This window comes from Sus scrofa, chromosome 7 (assembly GCF_054392235.1).
Source record: "Sus scrofa isolate SSC_HxYL_T2T_F1_AM1 chromosome 7, Sscrofa_HxYL_maternal_Yorkshire_Landrace_v2.0, whole genome shotgun sequence".
Lineage (NCBI taxonomy): Eukaryota > Metazoa > Chordata > Mammalia > Artiodactyla > Suidae > Sus > Sus scrofa.
Window position 1 is genome coordinate 84,175,960 of NC_139389.1, and position 25,469 is coordinate 84,201,428.

General features: G+C 54.5%; 1 protein-coding gene, 1 long non-coding RNA gene and 1 other non-coding gene across 5 annotated transcripts; 2 read left to right on the top strand and 1 right to left on the bottom strand.

The window, feature by feature from the left end:
• On the top strand, window positions 1-22,068 carry MYH7 (myosin heavy chain 7). Of its 3 annotated transcripts, none has more exons than NM_213855.2 (40): window positions 1-50; window positions 1,254-1,306; window positions 1,715-1,923; window positions 2,217-2,360; window positions 2,644-2,800; window positions 2,962-2,989; window positions 3,609-3,717; window positions 3,801-3,893; window positions 3,997-4,060; window positions 4,414-4,512; window positions 4,746-4,849; window positions 5,509-5,647; window positions 5,750-5,868; window positions 5,980-6,129; window positions 6,365-6,535; window positions 7,137-7,446; window positions 7,917-7,984; window positions 8,578-8,665; window positions 9,301-9,418; window positions 9,537-9,660; window positions 9,942-10,078; window positions 10,305-10,560; window positions 11,144-11,386; window positions 11,537-11,713; window positions 12,730-12,875; window positions 14,011-14,101; window positions 14,883-15,272; window positions 15,485-15,611; window positions 15,764-15,882; window positions 16,606-16,802; window positions 17,358-17,541; window positions 17,706-17,871; window positions 18,014-18,138; window positions 18,683-18,991; window positions 19,217-19,420; window positions 19,539-19,664; window positions 19,748-20,023; window positions 21,052-21,147; window positions 21,261-21,395; window positions 21,937-22,068. In NM_213855.2, the coding sequence occupies exons 3-40, from the start codon at window positions 1,723-1,725 to the stop codon at window positions 21,952-21,954; spliced, it is 5,808 nt and encodes a 1,935-aa protein (NP_999020.2). In that variant the 5' UTR covers window positions 1-50; window positions 1,254-1,306; window positions 1,715-1,722; the 3' UTR covers window positions 21,955-22,068. The 3 variants fall into 3 exon arrangements, with proteins under 3 accessions (NP_999020.2, XP_084822848.1, XP_084822849.1); XM_084966722.1 differs by having other exon boundaries at window positions 7-50; window positions 1,254-1,327; window positions 1,663-1,923; XM_084966723.1 differs by having other exon boundaries at window positions 7-50; window positions 10,305-10,714; window positions 11,119-11,386.
• Window positions 16,946-17,025, top strand: MIR208B (microRNA mir-208b). The gene has a single exon (NR_038551.1). It is a non-coding gene; the product is annotated as a microRNA mir-208b (primary transcript).
• Window positions 18,553-24,041, bottom strand: LOC146401701 (uncharacterized). Its single transcript, XR_014810810.1, has 2 exons — window positions 21,898-24,041; window positions 18,553-21,419 (listed from the first exon to the last, which is right to left on the bottom strand). It is a non-coding gene; the product is annotated as an uncharacterized LOC146401701 (long non-coding RNA).
• Between the last annotated feature and the right edge of the window lie 1,428 nt (window positions 24,042-25,469).

Genomic DNA, 25,469 nt, shown 5'->3' on the forward strand with positions numbered 1-25,469 from the left:
AGCTCCACAGCTCTCTCCCGTGCTCCGTCTTCTTTCCTTGCTGCTCTCAGGTAGGAGCGTGGAGCTGGAGGCCTTCCTCTGGGATAGGGGCCCCAGGTTTAGGAAGGGGCTCCTCTAGGAACAGCAAGCTGCATGCAGGGCTTCATGCAAAGTACCAGGTCTGGTCACTGAGCACACACACATGGACAGGTCTAAACATGAGTATATGTGCTAATGGGAGTGTGGGGGGGTGGAGGGGGCTCATGTGTTACAGGGGGCAATGTCTGTATCTGAGCATGTGAGACTAGAATGCCTCAGAGAATGTGTGTGTGTGTGTGTGTGTGTGTGGGTGGGTGGGTGGGTGCGCGCGTTGTGAACAGCGTGCACTGTCTGAATGCACGGTGAGGGAGGCCACGACCTCACTGCCTAAAAAGCAGAAATATCAAGTGGGACACATGTTTATGATCTGGCCCGAGAACAAGTAGGTCCATTTGGTGGGAGCAGAGAGGGTAGCAGAGAACAATTATTTAGAAAGTGTCCTCAAAAGCTAGTTCTGTGAGGTCTGCAATATGTAACTACCCATGTCCGCACACGCTGAGGGGTTTGTGTACACATCCAGGGGTTGAGACCGTCACTATGGGTACCCCCTGCAAAAGACGCCCACAGGCACAGGCATGCGGTGTGGCTATTCCTGTCTCCTACACTTGACGTGCCTGCGGAGAACACTGGGCTGTGTCATGGGTGTGTCTGGGAGATGCCCACAGGGGCGCCTCTCTGACAATGTTCACCACAACTGACAATAAAATGGGGACGTGATGGAAGAGAACTGGCTTTGGAGTCATAAGACTTGGGTTCAAATCCTGGCTCCACCACTTATTGTTAACGTGCTCTTGGACAAGGAAGCCTATTCACCTTGATTGCTTCCGCCATAGACTAGGGCGAGGATTGACAAGGAGGATGTGCCTAAAAGTGTTCTGCAGGCTGTAAAGAATGTATCTCAGGAGGCTCAAAGAAGGCGAGCTTCACCAGATGGGGCTAGGCAAGGGCGGGACCATCTCCCAGGAGTGAGGAGTAAAGGGCTTATTGAGTTGACATCAGAAACCTGGGTGGGCCGGGCGGGCCGGAGGGGGAGAGTGTTGGAAAGCGAGAGAGGACAGGACCAGAAAAGCCTACCAGCACCTCCCACCTATGTTCAGGCCTGGGGGCGAGGGCTGTGAGGGCAGAGCCAGGGCAAGGCAGAGAAGTAGCCCTGACACAGCCATCCTTCTCCCCAGGCCCCTGCCAGCTTGAGCCTCTTTCTTCTCCCAGGGACATTCGAGAAACCAAGGTAAGGAGAGCAGAAGATGGGGTGTGGGGGGTGGATCTGGGAAGACAGAACTCGAGTTTCTGCCTTGGGGAGCATGGCTTGGTGACCAGGAGTTCTCACCTGTGACTAGTGAGGGGGCCGAGGAGGGATAAGGCTTAGAAATGGGTCTAGTTAGCTTCCTGCTCCCGAGAAAAGCCCAGGATACGTCTTCCTCCTCTGGGAGACGCCCAGACTGGACAAATGTTAGCCTCCCTCTCTGCCCAAGCAGGTTGGCTAGGCCGTTCTCAGGCTAAGGAGTAAGCTCAAGGAATAAGGGACTCTTGGTGACCCCTCCTGACTCCTGAGCTCAGTGCTAGGCCTTGGGGCTCCTGCTAAAGAGATGCCCCCAGGGAGGGGAGGGCAGCCAGCTCCTTCTCTCTTCTGCTACAGGCGCAGCCATGGTAGATGCGGAGATGGCCGCATTTGGGGAGGCCGCCCCCTACCTGCGCAAGTCAGAGAAGGAGCGGCTGGAAGCCCAGACCAGGCCTTTCGACCTCAAGAAGGATGTCTATGTTCCTGATGACAAAGAGGAGTTCGTCAAGGCCAAGATTTTGTCTCGAGAGGGTGGCAAAGTCACCGCTGAGACCGAGCATGGCAAGGTGAGTGGCAGGACCAGTGTGAGAGGACACCCTGGATGCACCCACACCTGGGGTGGATGGAGGGGGTGCCACCAGGAGGCACCCCCTACGGCCCTGAGGATGGTCTGGTTCTCCCTTCCTTTGGGTAGGGATCTACTCCTTCCAAACAGCCCTTCTCATCCCCAGCATCAGACATCTATCCTCTCTGGGACCCCGATCCTTTATCTCTCATGAACACCACTGTGCTATAACTTGTCCAATTCCCATCCCTGCTGAGGGGGCTGACAGAAGGGCCTGCATGTGGGCTGTTGCAGACGGTGACTGTGAAGGAGGACCAGGTGCTGCAGCAGAATCCACCCAAGTTCGACAAGATCGAGGACATGGCCATGCTGACCTTCCTGCACGAGCCCGCGGTGCTCTACAACCTCAAGGAGCGCTACGCCTCCTGGATGATCTATGTGAGTGTGGCCCCTGGGACATTCCTCTTAGGCTAGCAGTCTTCTGCTCTGTGTATTTCCACCTCCTGGAGCCAGAGTTTCTGTCCTTTGTGCCTGGGCAGTACTGCATTCTGTCCTGCTCCCTACATCCTTGGTTCAGTTCTAATACCCTGAGGTCTCAGATTTAGTACATTCATAGGTTTTCTCTTCTCTTCTCCCTCTCTTAAGACCTTTCTCTAACTTTGAAAACCACCATCCCTCTTCCTTCATCACCAACAATGCACTCTTCCTTTTCCTCCCCTAGACCTACTCGGGCCTCTTCTGTGTCACAATCAACCCCTACAAGTGGCTGCCGGTGTACAACGCTGAGGTCGTGGCTGCCTACCGGGGCAAGAAGAGGAGCGAGGCGCCGCCCCACATCTTCTCCATCTCTGACAATGCCTACCAGTACATGCTGACAGGTGACAGGCCCCAAGCCAAGGGTTTCCTGAGGCCCTTCCTTCTCCCAAGGGGTTCAGTCCACTTGGGGTTGTGTGAGAGAGGCAGGGAGCAGGGATGGGGAAAGCCAGATGAAGTACTCTGTATAGCTCCTGACTTTTTCCTCCCAATTTTCTCCCCACAGACAGAGAAAACCAGTCCATCCTGATCACGTGAGTGTGGTTCTTAGCCTGCTCCCTTCCAAAATCTCCCTGAATCCAGCCCCCATCAGGACCACAGCCCCCATGCAGAGACCCACAGTTCTCTTCCCCTCACCTTCATGCCAGCTCTGATTCCTTCTCTGGCCTTCACCTTGACCTTCTCCATGCCCCCCTCTTCCTTTCTGCTTCCCATCCCTTATTTTTCCTCTCCCATCTGCTTCTCTCATGTTCCTCCACCTTATCCCCCATATATCCATAAGCCCAGTATCACCGTGTCTTCTTCACCTCTTCATTTTCTTTCATCTTTCACTTTGGAAACATTCCCCATTCGTCCAACCCCTACCTATTCTTTTCCAAACAGCCCAGGCCCGTCTCCTCTGATTGACCTTTCCCAGCTAAGACCAGGTTCCACCTGCCCAAATCCACACCTTTTTGGGCATCCTTCCTGGTTGCTACCCTTGACCTGATATATGTCAGAGTACAGCTGTATGTTCGGGAAGCATATTATCTGGTAGCTTTCTGCTTCAGAGCTCCCACTGCCAAATAAAACCAGGCAATCTCTCCTGACTGGAGGCTTGCTGGTCTCAAACAATGTTTGTCCACTGCCTAATATGCCTGACTGTCCGGACAGCGGAGAATCCGGGGCAGGGAAGACAGTCAACACCAAGAGGGTCATCCAGTACTTTGCTGTCATTGCCGCCATTGGGGACCGCAGCAAGAAGGAGCAGACCCCAGGCAAGGTAGGTGTCCTATCCACCAAGGGCCAGCATGGCAAGGAGGGAAACGGCAGCCTCTCATTTGCCATCCTTCTTGACCTCTGCAGGGCACCCTGGAGGACCAGATCATCCAGGCCAACCCTGCCCTGGAGGCCTTTGGCAACGCCAAGACCGTTAGGAATGACAACTCCTCCCGCTTCGTGAGTGCTCCCTGACTTTGGACTTGGGATCTGGGCTGGTCAAAGGCTGGCATCAAATATGAGCCCTCCCTCAATTCTTCACTACTCTTCTCCATCTCTCCAGGGGAAATTCATTCGAATCCATTTTGGGGCGACTGGAAAGTTGGCGTCTGCAGACATAGAGACCTGTGAGTGGCAGGGATTCACTAGGGCTCAGCCTGAGCTCAACCTCTCCTCTCTGTCCCTCTCCCTTTCTGTCTCTGTGCCTGAAGGTCTGCATATCCATCTCCCTCTGGTCGTTCTCCATCTGTCTCTGCATGTCTGTGTGTCTTTCTCTGGGACTTTTCTCAAAGACCCTTTCTCTCCTTCTGGGACTGTCTCCACCTTCACCCCTGTGTGTGACCTCTGCATGGCTGTGTATGCGTCTCTCCCCCCTCCCTCTGTCCTTTGTTTATAATATTCATCATTCATTTTTCTCTATTTCCTTGTACTTAAATTCCAACCATTTCTTCTTCTCTTTCTTCTCCGCCACTATTCACAGACCTTCTGGAAAAATCCAGAGTTATTTTCCAGCTGAAAGCAGAGAGAGATTATCACATTTTCTACCAAATCCTGTCTAACAAAAAGCCTGAGCTGCTGGGTGAGTCAGAGCTACCAACCGAGACCAGTATCTCCATGGCAACCTATCCCCTCAGCTTGTGGCTGCTTGTTGACAGGCCTGGGTTTATGGCATTGCAGGATTCAGTTCTGTGGGACGTGGGACCCCATTAAGCCCTGTCATGTGCTCTCCTGCAGACCATGTGCTGCAGCAGGCACCCCCAGGGAGGGCCAGGGGTTTGCACCCACATTCTAACCATGTCTTTCTCCCCCAAGACATGCTGCTTATCACCAACAACCCCTACGATTATGCATTCATCTCCCAAGGAGAGACCACTGTGGCCTCAATTGATGATGCTGAGGAGCTCATGGCCACTGACGTAAGTGTGTGAGGACCCAGCTGAGAGATGAGGGGCGGGCTGTGAGGGGCAAATGGGGGCCAGTTCATTGGCCCAGGAGTAGAGCCAAGACACTGGCTGTCTGCTGTTCAAAGTACGGCCCTCCCTGAGGGCCAAATATGCCCTATGACCAGAGTGTGCTGGGGAAGTGGTATGATGAGACAAGGCAGGCCGGTATTTGATGTTTTCAAACAAACCAGAGAGGACTGAAAGCCGTGGGACAGAGAAGCAGAAAAGCCAAAAAACAAGGCATCACCAAGGGAAAGGGGGTGGTGGTGGTCGTGCAGATGGCACGGGGCTAGAGCAGACTATTAGGTAAAGAACAGGTATAGATACATATGAAAGGTCTAGACAGGAAGCAAGAGTAGGACCTGGAAGAGAGGCATCGGTAGGAGACATGAGTGGGTTTCCCAGCGCAGCTCCAGAGAACAGCTGTGACCATGATGCTGGGGCTGGAGCTGTCTACACCCCACCCTGCTCCTGAACCTCACATCTTAGTTCTGGAGTTCCCCCTGGGGATGGGAGTCTTAGAACCCACAGGGATGCAGGAGACAGGTTGGCTCTCCAACGGAGAGGGATCTTATTTACCGCCACACTCCTTTCTCTGGGATCCACCTCCCTTCTCTGGGGCCTGTCTACAGAATGCCTTTGATGTGCTGGGCTTCACTTCAGAGGAGAAGAACTCCATGTACAAGCTGACGGGCGCCATCATGCACTTCGGAAACATGAAATTCAAACTGAAGCAGCGAGAAGAGCAGGCTGAGCCAGACGGCACTGAAGGTGGGAGTCAGGGAGGCTGGGGGCAGCTGTGGAACCACTGAGACCAAGGTCTGCAGAGGCATCATCCCTTTACCACCTATGTGACCTGCCCTTTCCTTCCAGAGGCTGACAAGTCTGCCTACCTCATGGGGCTGAACTCAGCTGATCTGCTCAAGGGGCTGTGCCACCCTCGGGTGAAGGTGGGCAACGAATACGTCACCAAGGGGCAGAATGTCCAGCAGGTGGGTCATCGTCAGAAATTAAATTGGCAGGTGGGTGGAGGAGTGTCCAGTATGATGCAGTGGGAGCTTTGGAATTCACTCTTCCCCACCACCCTCTTTCTCACCTTCCAGGTGATGTATGCCACTGGGGCCTTGGCCAAGGCCGTGTATGAGAAGATGTTCAACTGGATGGTGACACGGATCAATACCACCCTGGAGACCAAGCAGCCACGCCAGTACTTCATAGGGGTCCTGGACATCGCTGGCTTTGAGATCTTCGATGTGAGTCGGGAACCCTGGGGGCGGGAGAGCAACAACCTGCTCATTCACACAGGCAGCCACTGCTGGCCGAGCTGGCTACAGGCCAGGCGGGGAGGGCAGAGGCTCAGCAGTGATGCAGATGGTCGGTCGTGTGTCTTCAGGGGAGGGAGCAGCCACTCCCCTTGCTGGGCTAGAGGCAGCCCTGGGCTGACCCCATGGGCCACCTGACCCGCCCCCTCCCCTCCCTGCCCCACAGTTCAACAGCTTTGAGCAGCTCTGCATCAACTTCACCAATGAGAAGCTGCAGCAGTTCTTCAACCACCACATGTTCGTGCTGGAGCAGGAGGAGTACAAGAAGGAGGGCATCGAGTGGGAGTTCATCGACTTTGGCATGGACCTGCAGGCCTGCATCGACCTCATTGAGAAGGTGCTGCCTCGGCCCCTCTGCCCAACCTCTCCATTCACACCTCACACATATGAAGGTCCCAGACAAAAATGGCAGCCCCCTCCCCCACTTCTGGGGATTGATCCAGATAACGGAAGAATCCCAAGCCATCGTTTCCAGACCCCTGTGTTATCCTAGCCACCCAGGACAGGGTGGGACATGGAAGAGTTCCCAGAGGCTTGAGAATGGACACATGGAGGACGGGCACCTCAGGGATGGTCTCCCACGCCAGTGTGTTTAGCAGCCCTGGTTTGCCCATCCAAGGAGCAGGAAGTTTGAGGGTGGGATGGGGGGTTCATAAAAGAACACCTATTTTCAAACCCAGGATCTCCAGGATCTGGGGGATGGAGTGATGTGTAAAGCACTTATAGCATCCACATTCCCAGACTTTCACAAAAGTCCCTCTGAAATCAAAGTCCCATCTTGGGAAGGCTTGAACAGGTACCAGATCACTGTACTCAGAACTGATCCTGATACATTAACACCCAAAGGAGCACCTCTATTTGCAAATCCTGACCTTAGATCAGGGTCCACCTCCATCTGCCTGAAGCAGGCTCAGTCATGCTCGCCCCTCCACCCCCAGCCCATGGGCATCATGTCCATCCTGGAAGAGGAGTGCATGTTCCCCAAGGCCACCGACATGACCTTCAAGGCCAAGCTGTACGACAACCACCTGGGCAAGTCCAACAACTTCCAGAAGCCACGCAACATCAAGGGGAGGCCTGAAGCCCACTTCGCTCTGATCCACTATGCTGGCACCGTGGACTACAACATCATAGGCTGGCTGCAGAAGAACAAAGACCCGCTCAACGAGACAGTGGTAGACTTGTACAAGAAGTCCTCTCTCAAGCTGCTCAGCAATCTGTTTGCCAACTATGCTGGGGCCGACACACGTAAGTAGAGATGGGGACCCATGGGACTAGGAGCAGGGGTTCTGCCATGGTTCTACAGCAGGTCAATTCTACCACCCGCCACTTCCATGCCATGTTGTGCTCAGAGGCTCAGTGAGATAGAAATGGGTGGAGAAACCGAGGCACCACAGTAAAGACCCTGGGCTGGAAGTCAAAGGTGAAGGCCCCCTGTCCACTTATCTCCTTTTCTTTTCTTTTTTTGGGCCGCATCTATGGCATATGGAGGTTCCCAGGCTAGGGTTAGAATCAGAGCTGCAGCCGCCCGCCTACACCACAGCCACAGCAACACCAGATCTGTGACCTACACCACAGCTCACAGCAATGCTAGATCATTAATCTACTGAGCGAGGCCAGGGATCAAACCCGTGTCCTCATGGACACTAGCTGGGTTTGTTACCACTGAGCCACAACAGGAACTCCTGATCTCCTTTTCTTGATTCTCTTTCCCACAGCTGTTGAGAAGGGCAAAGGCAAGGCCAAGAAAGGCTCATCCTTTCAGACTGTGTCAGCTCTGCACAGGGTGGGTGTGTGACCTCCGACCCCCTCCCCCAGCCCTGTTCCTTCCCTGTCTGCCACCTCAGGCCATCTGTGAAGCTCTGCACTGTCTTCTCTCCCCTCCCTCCGCTGGCCTCTTCTCTCTCCTTTTTTTTTTTTTTTCCAGTCTTTTGTCTTTTTAGGGCTATATCCACAGCATATGGATGTTCCCAGGCTAGGGGTCTAATCGGAGCTACAGCTTAAGGCCTACGCCACAGCCACAGCAACGCCAGATCCGAGCCACTACAGCGAACTATACCGTAGCTCATAGCAATACTGGATCCTTAACCCACTGAGCAAGGCCAGAGATTGAACCCGCAACCTTGTGGTTCCTAGTTGGATTTGTTTCCACTGCACCACAACAGGAACTCCAGCTGGCCTCTTCTCTTACTCCTTGCCCGTCTCACATCTCTTCTCCATCCCTTCTGCCTCCCATCCTCTCCTTCATGGCTTCCCCTAGCACTGCTTCATACTCCAGTTCCCCACATTCTCTGCCTATCTCTTTCCCTTTCTTTCTCTCCTCTCCCTTTTTTAAACACCTCTTTCTTTCACTTTCCCCTCTTGTGTTCTGGGCCACAGGAAAATCTGAACAAGCTGATGACCAACTTGCGCTCCACACATCCCCACTTCGTGCGCTGCATCATCCCCAATGAGACAAAGTCTCCAGGTGAGCCAAGTAGTCGGGCCAAGCCTGCTGCTGGAAACCCAGGACCCTGGGCATGGGGCCTTCTAGGTCACCTCCTGATCTCCACCACAGAGGTTTCCAAGTCACATTCTTCCCTCCCTACCCCTACCCCGGCCTCAGTGCTACCTTACATTTGCAAAGGGTAACTCAGGGTAACATGTAAGGCACTTTGATGAACATTACCTCGCAAGTGCCTTATAACCCTCAGGAGTCATATGCATTGTTTATCCTTTTCTAAATGATAAGGAGATGGAAGAGTTCAGGTGCCTGGGTTCAAGGCCTGGCTCTGTTCTGATTAGCCTGGTAACCTTGTAACCTTGGTCAAGTCCCTTAACCCTTCAGGGCTTAGTTCATTCTCTAGAAAGTGGGCTATTTTTGTCCTAACTACTACCTATGATAAAAGGCATAAACCATATAAAGTAAGAACTGTGAAAGCCTTTTGGTTACTCTTAAAAATATGGCTAGAAAAAAATGAAAAAAAAAAAAGAATTATTATTAACTGACTTGCTAAGGTTATGGGCTAACACGTGGCAGGGCTAGGATCAGAACCTAGAATCCTTGGCTCTTGATCCTGTGCTCTCCCCACACACTCCTCTCCCTCTCCCCTCCTACCACAGGGGTAATAGACAATCCTCTGGTCATGCACCAGCTGCGCTGCAACGGCGTGCTGGAGGGCATCCGCATCTGCAGAAAGGGCTTCCCCAACCGCATCCTCTATGGGGACTTCCGGCAGAGGTGGGTCCTGGGGCGCCCCTGGGACTCAGGGAACAGGGGGAACTTGCGTGGCCTTAGATTCTGTGGGCAGAGCAGACCAATGCAGAACTTGGGTGAATCCAGGCACCTTCCTCCCCAGGTATCGCATCCTGAACCCTGCGGCCATCCCCGAGGGCCAGTTCATTGACAGCAGGAAAGGAGCAGAGAAGCTGCTGGGCTCCCTGGACATTGACCACAACCAGTACAAGTTTGGCCACACCAAGGTGAGGAAAGAGAGGAGACAAACTGATTATAGGAAGACCTCTTTTGTCCTTTGGCTCCTCACCTCATGGCTCCTTCCCTTTTACCAATCATCTCAGGACCACTGCTAAACCACATGCTAGCCCTTACTGGGGACCACATGGCACTGCTTCCCATCCCAGCTTCAGCTGCCACTGACCTCCTTCCGGCAGTGCTTTGCTGCCTGGTTACCGCCCCCTAGATAACCCCCTCCTCTTTCTTCTCCTGCCCAGGCTAATCATGACCACACATGCCTTCTCTGCAGGTGTTCTTCAAGGCAGGGCTGCTGGGGCTGCTGGAGGAGATGCGGGACGAGAGGTTGAGCCGCATCATCACCCGCATCCAGGCTCAGTCCCGGGGTGTGCTCTCCAGAATGGAGTTCAAGAAGCTGCTGGAACGCAGGTGAGAAATCTCAGGAGGAGGTTCCCAGGCATCTGAGGCAGTGTAAAGAGAAAGAACTCACCAGGTCTTCAAATGACAAAGGGAACACAACACGCATATGGACTCCAGATGGGCCTCACTGTTGGAGTTTGGGGCAGGTGGCAGAAGGGGCCATTACCTCAGAGCCAGGACCTCAGGATGGGAAGGAGGAGGCTCTCTCACCACCCTTCTTGCTGGATCCCCACAGAGACTCCCTGCTGATAATCCAGTGGAACATTCGGGCCTTCATGAGCGTCAAGAACTGGCCCTGGATGAAGCTCTACTTCAAGATCAAGCCGCTGCTGAAGAGCGCAGAGACAGAGAAGGAGATGGCTACCATGAAGGAGGAGTTTGGGCGCCTCAAAGAGGCGCTGGAGAAGTCAGAGGCCCGCCGCAAGGAGCTAGAGGAGAAGATGGTGTCCCTGCTGCAGGAGAAGAACGACCTGCAGCTCCAAGTGCAGGCGGTAAGGCTCCAGGGCCTCTGCTGGCTCTTATGCCCTGCTCTGCCTGCATCTCCCACAAGTCCTCCACCCAGGGGCTCACCGCCTTGGGGCTCACCGCCTTGTACCTTCATAGCAGAGGGTCCTGGAAGCACCGCTTCCAAAGACCTCCAAGGAGGTGTCTTGAGGGAAGGGGAGAAAGAACTAACTTAAAAACACAGGCTTTCCACCTGAATCCACGGCGTAATGATTTTGTGGTCCTGGGCAAATGATGCCTTATCTTTGATTCTCAATGTCCTCATCTCTAGATAGGGAATAAAGCTGCTCATCTTGCCAGGTTGTAAACATGTAAAGTTCTGGCATCAACAAACACAGTTCCCTCCCATGGAGGAGACCAGAGAAGATGAAGAGACTTCTGACCCCCTTCCCTTCTGCTCTCATCCCCTAGTGCTCCCATCACACTGCCCTAAATCTCTTCCTCTTCCCATCTTGAGGTTCTTCGCAGCTGGGCAGACCCTGGAGCTCTCCTCCTACAGAGATGGCAGAGCCTGTCCCTCCGTCCACCTGCCACCCACCAAACAGCCTTCCCTCTGTACCTTGCCCTCAGGAACAAGACAATCTGGCTGATGCAGAGGAGCGCTGTGACCAGCTAATCAAGAACAAGATCCAGTTGGAGGCCAAGGTGAAGGAGATGACCGAGAGGCTGGAGGACGAGGAGGAGATGAATGCTGAGCTCACGGCCAAGAAGCGCAAGCTGGAAGATGAGTGCTCTGAGCTCAAGAGGGACATTGATGACCTGGAGCTGACGCTGGCCAAGGTGGAGAAAGAGAAGCATGCCACAGAGAACAAGGTGAGGGCAGCTCTCTCTGGCTCCAGACCCAAGACGTCTCAGGGTTCCCAGACCTGAGTGTGGTCCTAGTTCTTGGAATTGGAGGTCTCCACAGATGTTTCCAAGTTGGTGACATTTGACCTTAAAGGGGATGGGGTTCTTGGCTTGCAGGTGAAGAACTTGACAGAGGAGATGGCTGGACTGGATGAGATCATCGCCAAGCTGACCAAGGAGAAGAAAGCTCTGCAAGAGGCCCACCAGCAGGCCCTGGATGACCTTCAGGCCGAGGAAGACAAGGTCAACACCCTGACCAAGGCCAAAGTCAAGCTGGAACAGCATGTGGATGATGTAAGTAGATTGTCACAGAACCTAGATATACCATGTCCACTTGTGAGTGTGTGTGTGTGTGTCTGTGTTTAAGGGTTGGATGGGGTTGGAGAGTACTCCCTCTCCTGACACCTTTCTGAAAGGGAGCTGGGAGAGTTCAGTGGAAACGAACCTAACTAGTATCCATGAGGATGTGGGTTTGATCCCTGGACTTGCTTCAGTGGGTTAAGGATCCGGGGTTGCTGTGTCTGTGGTTTGCGATGGCTGCAGCTCTAATTCTACCCCTAGCCTGGGAACTTCCATATGCCGCAGGTACAGCCCTAAAAAAGCAAAAAAAAAAAAAAGTGTATATAGTAATAAAAGGGAGCTGGGGAATAGAAAAAGGGGAATGATGATCAATTTTGAGTTATGCATCTCATCTCACTGATAAGATCAGCAGTAGAGATGGGCTTCCTTATTTCACTTTAGGCTCAAGCCTATACAGCTCTACCTTCAACCACATTCAGAATGTTATAACGTGATAAATTTTCTTGAGAATTTTGTGAAGCTCCATGAGGAGGATTGCTGCACTTCTAATATTTTAGCCAAGATTTAGTCCTCAGAGATCACTGTCCCCAAAGATAGTCCTTTGAGCATATCTTTACTGAATCACTCTTTATCACTCTGTGTTATCATTACTGATGTATCTGTCCCAGCCATAAGTTGCCTTGAGACAGGAACTTGGATTTATTCAATTCGTGTCTGCAATGTCTAGCATGGCACCTAGAACCCAGCAGGTGCTTAAAGGATGCAGAATGAGTGAACATAGCTTTGGGATTTCATCCCAGTCATTCATTTGGTCATGTATCAAACAGTTACTGAGTATCCCTACACATCAGGCACTCTCACAGTCCCCTGGCAACAACCGGCACATTCTGAGGAAGCTTTCCCGAGTCTTGGCACCTCACAGCATTCCTCGACCCTGGAGGGACTAAGCACCCAAATCACCAAATCAGGGTGCTTGGCCTAATGGGGCATGTGGCCCTTCTCTCTGACAGCTGGAAGGGTCTCTGGAGCAGGAGAAGAAGGTGCGCATGGACCTGGAGCGAGCAAAGCGGAAGCTGGAGGGTGACCTGAAGCTGACCCAGGAGAGCATTATGGACCTGGAGAACGACAAGCAGCAGCTGGACGAGCGACTAAAAAAGTAGCGTGTTCCCCTGCCCAGTACCCTTCCTCTTCTGCCCAGCGGTCTGGTCCGCCAATGGCAGTACCAGCTAACCTGAGACATCCATCCTCAGAGGCAACAGCCTTATGCAGCCTTGATAAGTGGGTACAAAACTGTGGGCAAAACTTCCAGGAAGAGAGTTTTCCTCCCCCAGACATGCACATCAGGGCCTGGCAGGCCTTCCTGGCGAAAGTCTAACCCAAATCTCTCAAACCCTTTCTTCCTGCTGGGCACTCAAAAGGGATGGAAAATAACAGCTCACCCCCTTCATACACAAGTCTCTTTGGAGACCAGTTGCTTACCACAGAGGAAAGCTCCACACAAAAGCCTCTCAGGAAAGTCCTTTCGGGTCCTTCACAGGGAGCCTAGAGGACCACAGGGAAACCAGTCAGCTGCCACATTTGAGCAGTGCTGGGTCCAGGCCATTTCTCTGTTCTATGATCATGTGGTTCCAATTCTTATTGCAAGTCCTTCCAAAATGTGTAGATTGACTTTCCACACTTGGTAAACAGTGAGTCTGTAGGCCATACTGGGATAATCAAGGATCTTATGATGCTTTGGGGTCAGGACTTTGCAAGGCTCTGAGATTCATCATGATTTACAACACTCACCAGGAAGTCTTCACACTCCCCCAGTCATTTGTTGAGTGAATGAATAAATATATAATTCCACTTATCCTCAAACTCCCTTTTACGAATGGTACTTTAACCTTACTTACCAAAGAGGAAAAGAAGGCTCAGGAAGGTTACCAAACTGCCCAAAGTACAGTGACAGAATTAAAGATCATCAGAGCTAAAAGGGGCCTTTGAGATGATCTTGTCCTAAGTCCTCATTTTACAGACCAAAGATGGGAGCATCTCAGAACTCAGGTCCTGTCACTCCACCTACAATGTTCTTCATGTTGCTTTTCCTGTTGAACTTCAATCCTTCAGCAGGTGTTACACTTTCAGGGGCGCTACAACAGCCCTGGGAGCTGTTTGTTTGTTTGTTTGTTTGTTTGTTTGTTTGTTTGAAATCCTGCTCCTTCTTTGTTTCATTATCAACTCCAACCAATGGCAGGCCCTCCTGAAGCTCAACTGGCCTTCCTTGTCTCACCCTCCATCCTTCCTTGCAGGAAAGACTTTGAGCTGAATGCCCTCAATGCAAGAATTGAGGATGAGCAGGCCCTGGGCAGCCAGCTGCAGAAGAAGCTCAAAGAGCTTCAGGTAAGGTCCCCAGGCTGGTCCTTCTCTCCCAGCATTACACATACTGGCTCTGTGTCCCTGAAAGGAAATGCTGAGCTATCACAGTTCCCCAGTGGAGCACCTCCAGGAGGGCTGGCTGATCCAAGGATGACACCGGAAGAGATCTTGAAAAGGTCTCAGGTCTTGGGGCAGAAATCCTCCTTCCTGTGTCACTTCTGGTTTAGCTGGTGACCTGGGGAGCTCCCTGCCAATCTCTGGGTCTTCATGTCCTCCACTGTTCCCTGTGATTTTTTTGTTTGTTTGTTTGTTTTTGGCCACATACACAGCACATGAAAGTTCCCAGCCAGGAGTCAAAACCATAACACAACAGTGACAACACTGGATCCTTAACCTACTGAGTCATCAGGGAATTCCCTGTGATTTTTAAGGCCCCTTCAGCCCTAGTGGTCTGTGACTTCAATTCTTAATTGTCTGGTCAGATAGAATCTGGCTCTCATTTTAACTTCTATTATCTTTGCCACAAAACTGCTTAAAATATCCCTAGAAGATAGGTCGTTCTGTCTTTCAAGAGCCAGCTTCAACCACTTTCTTTGCAATAAAAAGAATGTACAATGTTCTGGCCCAAAGGCAGGCTAACTCAGTTGTCCAGATCATCTCCCCAGATCCTTTTATTTCTACTGTTCACTGGTGGACCTAAGCTGACTGGTCTTCCAGACAGGCCAGGATTTATTTAGCACCCTGGGAAGGGGGTTCCAATGGAGGGGTCTGGGTGATGGGTCTGAGCCCCCTGTGTCTGGCCCAGGCACGCATCGAGGAGCTGGAGGAGGAGCTGGAGGCCGAGCGCACCGCCAGGGCCAAGGTGGAGAAGCTGCGCTCAGACCTGTCCCGGGAGCTGGAGGAGATCAGCGAGCGGCTGGAGGAGGCTGGCGGGGCCACGTCCGTGCAGATCGAGATGAACAAGAAGCGAGAGGCTGAGTTCCAGAAGATGAGGCGGGACCTGGAGGAGGCCACGCTGCAGCACGAGGCCACGGCGGCTGCCTTGCGCAAGAAGCACGCTGACAGTGTGGCCGAGCTGGGTGAGCAGATCGACAACCTGCAGCGAGTGAAGCAGAAGCTGGAGAAGGAGAAGAGCGAGTTCAAGCTGGAGCTGGATGATGTCACCTCCAACATGGAGCAAATCATCAAGGCCAAGGTGGGCTGTACTCTCCTCTCCCCTCCTCCAATTTCCTCCACCTGCCTCCACTTTTCTCTCTTTGATGGTTCAGTTTCCCAATTCCCTTCTTCTACCCGGTTCTTGGACACTTTCCTTCTGCCATGCCTTCCTCTCCCTTTTTCCTTTAACTGCACTACTCACACCCCTTTCAGCCCCCCACATCCATCATACAACTCTCCTTCCTCTCCCAGGCTAACCTGGAGAAGATGTGCCGGACCCTGGAGGACCAGATGAACGAGCATCGGAGCAAGGCTGAGGAGACCCAGCGTTCTGTCAACGACCTCACCAGCCAGAGGGCCAAGCTGCAGACTGAAAACGGTGAGCAGCCCCACCCTGGTCTCCTGACTTCCTGAGCCACCCTAAGCTTGGGTGCATACACCTCTCCAGAGAATGGGACCTGAGGGTTAGGGGAAGGGTTGGGGAAGAGGAGCAACTGACCTCGAGTTGAGTGTGCCCCCGTGCCTCTCCAGGCGAGCTGTCCCGGCAGCTGGATGAGAAGGAGGCACTGATCTCCCAGCTGACCCGAGGGAAGCTCACCTACACCCAGCAGCTGGAGGACCTCAAGAGGCAGCTGGAGGAGGAGGTTAAGGTGAGGCCTAGACTCAGGCCACTTGGTCCAGCACACTTCTTTTCCCAAGAATAAGGCTTGTTGTCTACCCAGTACTTTGACATCTTCCAAAAGGCCCAGACCCTACCACGTGCCTTCTAAATCTATGTCCCATGCCATGTCTGCTGCCATCTCTGGAGGGCACGGAGTAAGGGTGCCAGGGTTGGGTGGAAGTGAAGTGAGGAGAGGAAACTAGGGAGATGCGATGGCCTTGGCTGGGCACAGGTATGGGATTCAGGAACTGTACAAGTGGTCCTGGGATTAGCAGGGCAATCTGAAAACTGGAGAAAGAAACTCAACTGGATCTTATCCCTCGCACTTTGCTGGGCTCATGAAAAAGGGAAAAGAGATGACTTAAAAAAACACCAGGGCTCAAATCCTAACCTGCCTCTTAGAGCTTGGTGATCTTGGGGGAAATCACCTCTCTGAACCTCCATCTCTTCCCCTGTAAAATGGGGGTGAGGATGATAACGCCTACTGCAAGGAGGAGCACAGAGGGACTGGGCACGAAGTGTTTTGTAAATAGTGCAGTGCTGCATGGAATTTCTTTGTTAACAGTACTTAGTAAACCATTCCAGGTCCACCGGGGATTTGGAGATAGGGGAGACCATGGGAGGATGCTGAAATTAGGATGAGAAGATGGGCAAGAACTGGAGTTGCATCATGGGGAAAACTGAGCCCACCCCCCTGTGCCCCCTCTCCTAGGCAAAGAACGCCCTGGCCCATGCGCTGCAGTCGGCCCGGCACGACTGCGACCTGCTTCGGGAACAGTATGAGGAGGAGACAGAGGCCAAGGCCGAGCTGCAGCGTGTGCTGTCCAAGGCCAACTCAGAAGTAGCCCAGTGGAGGACCAAATACGAGACAGATGCCATCCAGAGGACCGAGGAGCTGGAGGAGGCCAAGTGAGTCCTGGGTGGCCTTCCTCTGGCTGAGGCCCCTATGTGGGCAAGACACACCCCATGCCATTCCTCAGTAGACTGGCACAGGAGATAGATGCTTAGCTAGGTTTTGACAACAGAGGACCCTGCCCCAGCCCCACCTTCTCCTCTCAGGGAAGCTTTTTGCTCGCGTTATGTTTCTCATCCGAATATAAGACGAACAAAAGGTTTGTCTGAGGGCAGAGTGCTCCCACCTGGGGCAGGGTGCCGTGGCAGGGAAGATGGGGGGCTCAGAGTCCATGTGTTCTCCATGTCTGCAGCCTAGAGGCTGGCCCAGGGTCAGAGGGATGCCACGGGGAAGGCCCTCCCTGGGTTGTGGGTCCTCATAACCTGCCACCCAGATCCTCTGCCTATCAGGTTCTTGGCCCCTGGGACCTACCCTTAGGCTTCGCCAACAATGCTTCTGAATTTTCAGGGACTGTTTTCTGTGAGACTCATGATGTTTCTCCTTGTCCAAATCCACACCCTCCATCCTCCCCACCCTCTCCCACCACTCCACCACCCCACCAACCCGGGCAGGAAAAAGCTGGCCCAGAGGCTGCAGGACGCCGAGGAGGCCGTCGAGGCCGTGAACGCCAAGTGCTCCTCGCTGGAGAAGACCAAGCACCGGCTGCAGAATGAGATCGAGGACCTGATGGTGGACGTGGAGCGCTCCAACGCGGCCGCCGCCGCCCTCGACAAGAAGCAGAGGAACTTCGACAAGGTGGGCCCAGGCTGGGGGCCCCGGCCAGGGGGCAGGGCAGGCGGGCGGCAGTAGGGAACGTCCCCCTCAGAGGCAGAGCCTGAGCCCAGGAGAGGCACCAGGGCGCCCCTGGACGGCGAGGCCGGGGCCGGGGCTGCGCAGTGAGCCGCGTCGCGTCTCTGCAGATCCTGGCCGAGTGGAAGCAGAAGTATGAGGAGTCACAGTCAGAGCTGGAGTCCTCGCAGAAGGAGGCGCGCTCACTCAGCACCGAGCTCTTCAAGCTCAAGAACGCCTATGAGGAGTCTCTGGAGCACCTGGAGACCTTCAAGCGGGAGAACAAGAACCTGCAGGGTGCGGGGCGGGAGACTCAGAAGGGGCGGGGGTTGGGGGGGCGGTGTCGACAAGGGGCGCCACCCAGCGGCTCCTAGAGACGTGCACCCCCCCACCGTGGGCCCAGGGCAGCCCCCAGCTGAGCAGCCCTCCTCTCCCACAGAGGAGATCTCCGACCTTACTGAGCAGCTGGGTTCCAGTGGAAAGACCATCCATGAGCTGGAGAAAGTCCGCAAGCAGCTGGAGGCAGAGAAGCTGGAGCTGCAGTCGGCCCTGGAAGAGGCCGAGGTGCGTGCACAGGGGGGAAGGGGGAGGGGAGTGGAGAGGAAGAGGAGCTGTAGGCTGTGGTCCTTGTTCTTCCTTTGTTTGGTTCATCTGGTGCCTCCTCAGAGCCTAGAACACTGCTGGGCCCACAGCAGGCATTCAACAAATATTGTGGAATGAACGAATGAATGGGTCACTTACTTCCTTTCACACAAATACTTTAGACAAGATATCCTGTTTCACTACCCCCTTCCACCACTGCCTGCCTCTTCATTTTTACATTCTGTGCCTGATTGCTTCTGTTTCCTTGGCAACACCTCTCTCTTCATTTTCCTCTTTGTCTTCATAGCTTGCTCTCCTCTGTGAGAGCCTGAATCACCTTCTCTTAGGCTTTTTTTTTTTTTTTTCTTTTAAATTCTCTTTTCTTCCTCCTTCTACTTCTTTGACTGAACCACTTAGAGCACTCTTGAACTCATTTTGCAACCGCAATTCATGGACAGACCCCCTGCCCCCATCCTGTGCCCTGAGTCCTGAGTGCCTCACACCCTCTCTCCCTACCCTCCTCCAGGCCTCCCTGGAGCATGAAGAGGGCAAGATCCTCCGGGCCCAGCTGGAGTTCAACCAGATCAAGGCAGAGATGGAGCGGAAGCTGGCCGAGAAGGATGAGGAGATGGAACAGGCCAAACGCAACCACCTGCGGGTGGTGGACTCGCTGCAGACCTCCCTGGACGCAGAGACACGCAGCCGCAATGAGGCCCTGCGGGTGAAGAAGAAGATGGAGGGCGACCTCAACGAGATGGAGATCCAGCTCAGCCACGCCAATCGCATGGCCGCCGAGGCCCAGAAGCAAGTCAAGAGCCTGCAGAGCTTGCTGAAGGTACACGGAGAGTCTTGGAAGCAGGAAGTCCCCTCACCCAGAGAGGGGCAGTGGCCAAGTTGGGAAGTTGGGTAGTGGTGTCCCATCACAGCTCCAGATCCCTCCTGCCCCTGGGCCACTGCAGACTCCCCCCCTGCGCCCCGACCCCTCCTAGCCTCCACCGTGAGCTTTCCCGGGCATCCAGAGGCCAGCTCCCTCTCTCACGCCCACTCTCGTGATGTGCAGGACACCCAGATCCAGCTGGATGACGCGGTCCGTGCCAATGATGACCTGAAGGAGAACATTGCCATCGTGGAGCGGCGCAACAACCTGCTGCAGGCCGAGCTGGAGGAGCTGCGGGCCGTGGTGGAGCAGACAGAGAGGTCCCGGAAGCTGGCTGAGCAGGAGCTGATTGAGACCAGCGAGCGGGTGCAGCTGCTGCACTCCCAGGTGAGCAGCTTCCTGGGGTGTTCCCAGAGGGAAGCAAAGGCAGGACCCAGCTGGTGAGGTCTGGGAGATGCTCCTGGATGCTCAGTGCTTTTCCTGCTTTGCCCACCCCTACCTGCAGAACACTAGCCTCATCAACCAGAAGAAGAAGATGGAAGCAGACCTGTCCCAGCTTCAGACTGAAGTGGAGGAGGCGGTGCAGGAGTGCAGGAACGCCGAGGAGAAGGCCAAGAAGGCCATCACGGATGTGAGTCCCCCCACCCCAGACTGTCTGCTCCAAGCCGGGGTCCCCTTGAGCTGGAAGACTCAGACCCTGTGTCCCGTGCACAGGCCGCCATGATGGCGGAGGAGCTGAAGAAGGAGCAGGACACCAGCGCGCACCTGGAGCGCATGAAGAAGAACATGGAGCAGACCATCAAGGACCTGCAGCACCGGCTGGACGAGGCCGAGCAGATCGCCCTCAAGGGCGGCAAGAAGCAGCTGCAGAAGCTGGAGGCCCGGGTGCGGGAGCTGGAGAATGAGCTGGAGGCCGAGCAGAAGCGCAACGCGGAGTCGGTCAAGGGCATGAGGAAGAGTGAGCGTCGCATCAAGGAGCTCACCTACCAGGTGCGGGCACGGGGGCCACGCTGGGACCGGGCCCTCAGGAGTGGATATGAAAGCGTGTCCCTCAGTCCACCTCCTGACCCTTGAGGGCCCCATGCACAGCCACCTTCCAGGAAGGCCACCCAGCCCTCCTGCCGGGCCCTCTGCATCAGGACCTGAAGCCAGGGTGACAACCACCCCAGAGGGATTAAGTATTTTTTCTTAGCATCTTCCAGGGCAAGGGGTGAGAGTACAGCCCCTAGCTGCCCTGTTCCTACTCTTCCTGGCCCCGTCCTACCCTGAGTCTCCCCTGGCTCAGAGAGCTATCTCTGAGCCTCCTGGCCTTCAAGCTCCACCTCACCATTCACCCTCTGCCTGTCCCCTGGAGACATACCCAGAGCTCCAGCAGAGCTCACCCAGCATGATCACCAGAAAGCAAATAGGTAGCCAATCCTTAGCGTGGTGTTATCATCACCAAAATACACCCAAGCCATTAAAATGAGTCTCAGAACTTCTCTGCTACTCAGGGAGGTATAGGCTTTAGCTCTCATGATGTTTCCTAGAATCAGACTATCAATTAGATTTTGTTTCTGTTCCAATCTGCAAAAAATTGCCATCCCACTGTGTATACTCGTCTTAAACCTAGATCAAGTCTATGTCATTTCCCAGCATCCCAGGAAATCCCATCAGGTGTGCAGTCCCAGAGTTTCTGCCAGCCATGCTGGGTTCTTGGAATAGAGGGTTTATCCTCCATGGGGCCCCAGGATACCCCAGGGCCTGCTCCCTGGAACAGTGCCTACTCCCTGGAACAGTGCTCACACAGTTTTGTGTGTAATTTCAGGAGGCCCATCAGCTCCCTAGATTCTTTCTTGGTACATACTTTTTTTATATATATAAGAAATTGTAAGAATTCAACTATTTGGTGAGGATCCAAAAGTTGAATTGGGTCAGGATATTACATTAATGTTAAGATGAGTGGGGGAGGGGCCACACTGCTTCCCATGATGGTGCCAAACTCACTCCTTCCTGCCAACCCCCTCCACGACCCCCAGACGGAAGAGGACAGGAAGAACCTGCTGCGGCTACAGGACCTGGTGGACAAGCTACAGCTGAAGGTCAAGGCCTACAAGCGCCAGGCCGAGGAGGCGGTGAGTGACCCTGTGGGGCCCGGGCCTGGAGAGGCAGGTAGCTGGTCTCCAGGATGGGAGGCTAAGAACCCCTGGCCCCTCTCACTCATCCTGCCACCCCTGAACCCCCACAGGAGGAACAGGCCAACACCAACCTGTCCAAGTTCCGCAAGGTGCAGCACGAGCTGGATGAGGCGGAGGAGCGGGCGGACATCGCTGAGTCCCAGGTCAACAAGCTTCGGGCCAAGAGCCGTGACATCGGCACCAAGGTGGGTTGTCCCCATGGCAGCACCCTGCCAACATCAGTGCCCCTCAGACAGAGCCCCTCACACCAGGATTCCTCCCCTTCATTCATCCCCCACGACTAAACCCCATGGCCCGAGAGGCAAGGTAACTCAGTCTCCTGTGATTTCTAAGCTTCTTCCAGCTCTAACTTCCAATGATTTTGTGGTCAGCAACCCTAGAAGACCCCATTTTGTATACACCCAGTGTGTCCCAATGTCCCCCATCTGCTATCTCTACTTCTCTTCCATTTAGTTTACATCTAGGCCTACAATCTTGTAACTCCAACCTAAGATGCATGCACTTCCTTGTCCTCACCCAAGCAGCATTCCTCCAGCTGACCCGAGCCCACCTTCCAGAACTGCCTTCCACACTGACCCCTAGGACTCACCTCCCACTGCCACAGGGCCTCCCTCAGGCCACACAGTGGTCCTCCCCTCTGTGGGTGCCCATCTCCCCTTTGTTGTATGTGTCCATCCCTGTACCCACCTCTCGGGAGCTAATTTGGACTTTGTTTCCTTTTAAAAGGGCTTGAACGAGGAGTAGATTTGCCACATCTTGATCTGCCCCATCCTGAGGGCGCAACAAAGCTCCCAGTCCTGGAGCCTGGAGAGCAGCCCCTTTGGAGGAAGCAGAATAAAGCACTTTTCTTTGAAGTGAGATGCTGCCTCTAGACTCTTCTTCACGGCCTGCCAGCCACAGGAACACAGGGACACAGACATGGGGATGGGGGGGGGGGTGACTCCAGGAGGCTTCCCTGGTGAGCCCATGAGGCTCGGAACATCCTACTGCAACAATGCTACATGCTCCTTGCACCTCCTCAGCAGGTGAAAGCTCTCCTCCCAGCCCTCTCCCTGGCCCAGAGACACTGGGGATTAAAGGAGATTTGGGGAAACCCTTAAGGCTCTCCTAGAAAATGTAAGCCCACCTGCTGTGAACCTAAACCTCAGATCTGATCAACACTACCCCCACAGCTGATAACACCAGGGCTGTGAGGAGGAGGCTGGGCATGTAGGGGTGCCCTCTGAGGCATGACCAACTTGGACAGGGGATAATGGCTCCCAGCCCTGGTCCAAGGCAAGGGTCTGAAAGGGCACGAGGTCTTGCAGCTATAGCCCATCCCTGCAGACATGGCCTCCATGGTCTCCAACCACCCCAGAGGCCAGCGCCTCCTCCCCCAGCACCACCGGGAGAACTGTACCCTAGCCCACCCTCCTCTCCTCTTCATTCCAGCTTCTCTAGCACTACACTCTTCTCCTTTCTTCCCATGGTAGCTTCTATTCCCAAGACCCTCCTCTTCTGGACCTGCTGGAAGATGGAGGTTCACTGGCTCCTTTAGAGCAGGCCATCTGGAGGGAAGGCAGACAGATGAGGGACTGAGAAGAGCCACATGTGAGCAGGACCCTGGGGAGAGGACGGGATGTGTCACCAGAGGAAGGGTAGAAGTGGAAGAAGGAGCAAGCACTCCCTGGAGTCACTGCCACATCTGGCTACTTAGGGAAGGCTTGGGACTGTGGGCCACAGAGGCAGGCACTTGGGAGGTGGTGGGACTGCCAGCCTCCAGCTGGAATTCCCAGGAGCCCCGGTTCAGCCCTGACCTGAATCTCTCCCACCCTCTCCACACAGCCACTCCTAGCCACCCCAGGCTCGGAGCTCCCAGTGCAGCAGCCAGAGTGAGGGCCCATCCCAGGAAGGAGGGAATGCCAGAATTAGAGAGCAAGAGAGAGGGAGAAGGGAGAGGGGGAATAGGGAAGAAATAAGACAGACCTGAGGAGGGGAGAAGTGGAGAGAGAGGGAGAGAGCTCCGGAACCTGGAGGAGGGTGACCAGGGTAACCAACAGAGAGAAAAGGCAGGGGAAGGGAGGAGGCGTCGGAAAGACTCAGAGCTGTCCCACCTCCCTCCTCACACACTCCTCCATTCGCCCTGCCTGGCACCACTCCTCTTCCTAGGAAGGACTTGAGAGCAATAAGGAGATAAGTGGAGGAAAGAGAGGGACACACTTTAAAAAGGAGATGCAGGGGATGCCCAGAGCAGAGAAGAGAGAGGTGGAGAGAATGGCCAGTGACTGTGCAGAAAGACAGTGGGGTGCAAGAGGCCCGGCAGTCCAGACACAGAAGCAGGGTGATGAAAGGGGATGGGAGAGGAGACAGGGAGGGTGAGCCTTGGATTGACAAGCTGGAAGAGCTGACAGGGTGGTACTGGACAGAGGAGAGACTCCCAGGTCTTTTCAGATGCAAGCAAAATCAGGACAGCGGAGAATAGTTAGATTAGAGAGAGATGGATAAAGCCCCTGAAGCAGGGCCTGGAGGCAGAGCTGGGACAGGCAGAGGGTGAGCAGAGGTCGGGCTGAGGAAAAGCAGAGACATGTGGAAGAGCAGGCCTGTCAGACCCTGAGAAGGGCAGAAACACAGCACCAGGGAGAATTGGAGGCCAGGTCCGACTTGGAGGTAGGGAACCAGGCAGAGGGAAAGGGAGACAGACAGACACATGGGGAGCCAGGCAAAAGAGGGGTGACCTGGTGCCAAGGACGCTGGCCCTGCCTCCTCATCCCCTCACCTGTGGCAGTGGTCTCCATCCGGTGCCCTTGCCCTCCAGGACTGCTAGCAGAATGAGGAGCTGCTTCAGGAGGCAGCTGAGGGGGGATGGAGAGCAGGGATGGATGTGAGAGTGGGGGAAAGGAAGCGGCCTAGGAAAGGGAGAGGAAAGCAAACGGGACCAGGCAGGGGACAGAGCCCTGGAGCCAGTTAACCTCTCCTCCTCCAGCTACAGGAGACAGCGAAGACTGCCTGCTTCCCCCTCACCCCAACTCCTATATTGAGTGTGGTCCCCTCAGGACACAGAGTTCCCTGAGGACAATGCCTAGTCCTTGTCACCTGGGCCTGACCCAGCCTGACCTGGTGTTCTCAGCCCCTTATCACGTCCCCAGGGCAATGGAACTGGGCAGTGACGCACTGGGCCATGGGCTAACCCCCAAGCTTGCACTCTGGGTCCTCAAGTGACCCAGGGCTGAGGACAGGTAGCTTGCATCCCCTGGGGGTAATGATTTGGCACATGCATCGGCAGGAGGTTGGAATGTGGGGTTGACTCAGGTCCCCCCAAGCTCACTGGATATGGAGTCCAAGTTCCCTGGAGATAGATGTGGATTCCTGAGTCCAGTAATGGGGCAGTGGAGGGTCCTAGGGAGTTGGAGAGACCACATATCTGGTAGAAAGTTCTCCTACCCAGAAAAGCTGACCCCGGCCCATCCTCCCCACCTCCTCACTCTAGAGCTATATTGAGAGGTGACAGGAGATGGACTAGGAGAGGGAGCTGCGAGAGTGTTCCTGGGTGTGAGGGTGTGGGGAAGAGCCAGGGCAGGGGAGTCTGGCTTTGTTTCCTGAACACAATGTCCACTTAGTCATTAACAGGCACGGCCTGCTGAAGACCCAACACCTACTGCCTCTAAGAAGTGGCATCACTGGAGGTTGGGGAGGGGGGCCTTGAGGGCCTGGGGTGCTTGGGGACACCCATGAAGAAGGCCATGTGAGCATGAGCCCTGTGGGGGCTGGGAGAGGACCCTGGAGTTCTACCTGGGGAGGGGGGGAGTGGACTGCAGAGCCCCACCCCCACCCCATGGAATGCAGAGCCTGGGGCACAGCTGGTGTAAATCCCCAGGCCTGCCAGGGCCCCAGCCGGCCTCAGCAGCACCTGCACCCTCTGGCAGCCCAGCGAGGCGGAAGGGAGCAGCCCCCACCCCCACTCCTCCTGTCTCAGGCCCCCAGGATTAACGCCTCCTGCTTCTCCTCACCCCTAGATTGCCCACACAGGGAACAGAGGGTGGCAGTTGTGGGGAGGGGCACGGTAAAAGCTTATGTGTGCAAATGTGTTTCAGTGTGCATAACAGCAAGTAGGAAAATCTACCAACTTCAGTGTGTAAGTGTAAAAATTTGCACGTGTATGTTTGAACGGGCATGGAGCCGTGGTGGTAAAGCCCATACATGAGGGTGCTGGACTGTGGGTCTGGGTGCAAATCTGCTGTCGGGCAGGGGGGGTCCCTTCCCCGTGGGGTCCCTTCCCCAGT

What these genes read in the sequence shown, in the direction of transcription:
- MYH7 (NM_213855.2), top strand. Translation starts at nt 1,723, where the DNA reads ATGGTAGATGCGGAGATGGCCGCATTTGGGGAGGCCGCCCCCTACCTG. An exon ending in ACGCCTCCTGGATGATCTAT is followed by an intron (nt 2,361 to 2,643) that starts GTGAGTGTGGCC and finishes TTCCTCCCCTAG; the next exon opens with ACCTACTCGGGCCTCTTCTG. An exon ending in AGGAGCTCATGGCCACTGAC is followed by an intron (nt 4,850 to 5,508) that starts GTAAGTGTGTGA and finishes GCCTGTCTACAG; the next exon opens with AATGCCTTTGATGTGCTGGG.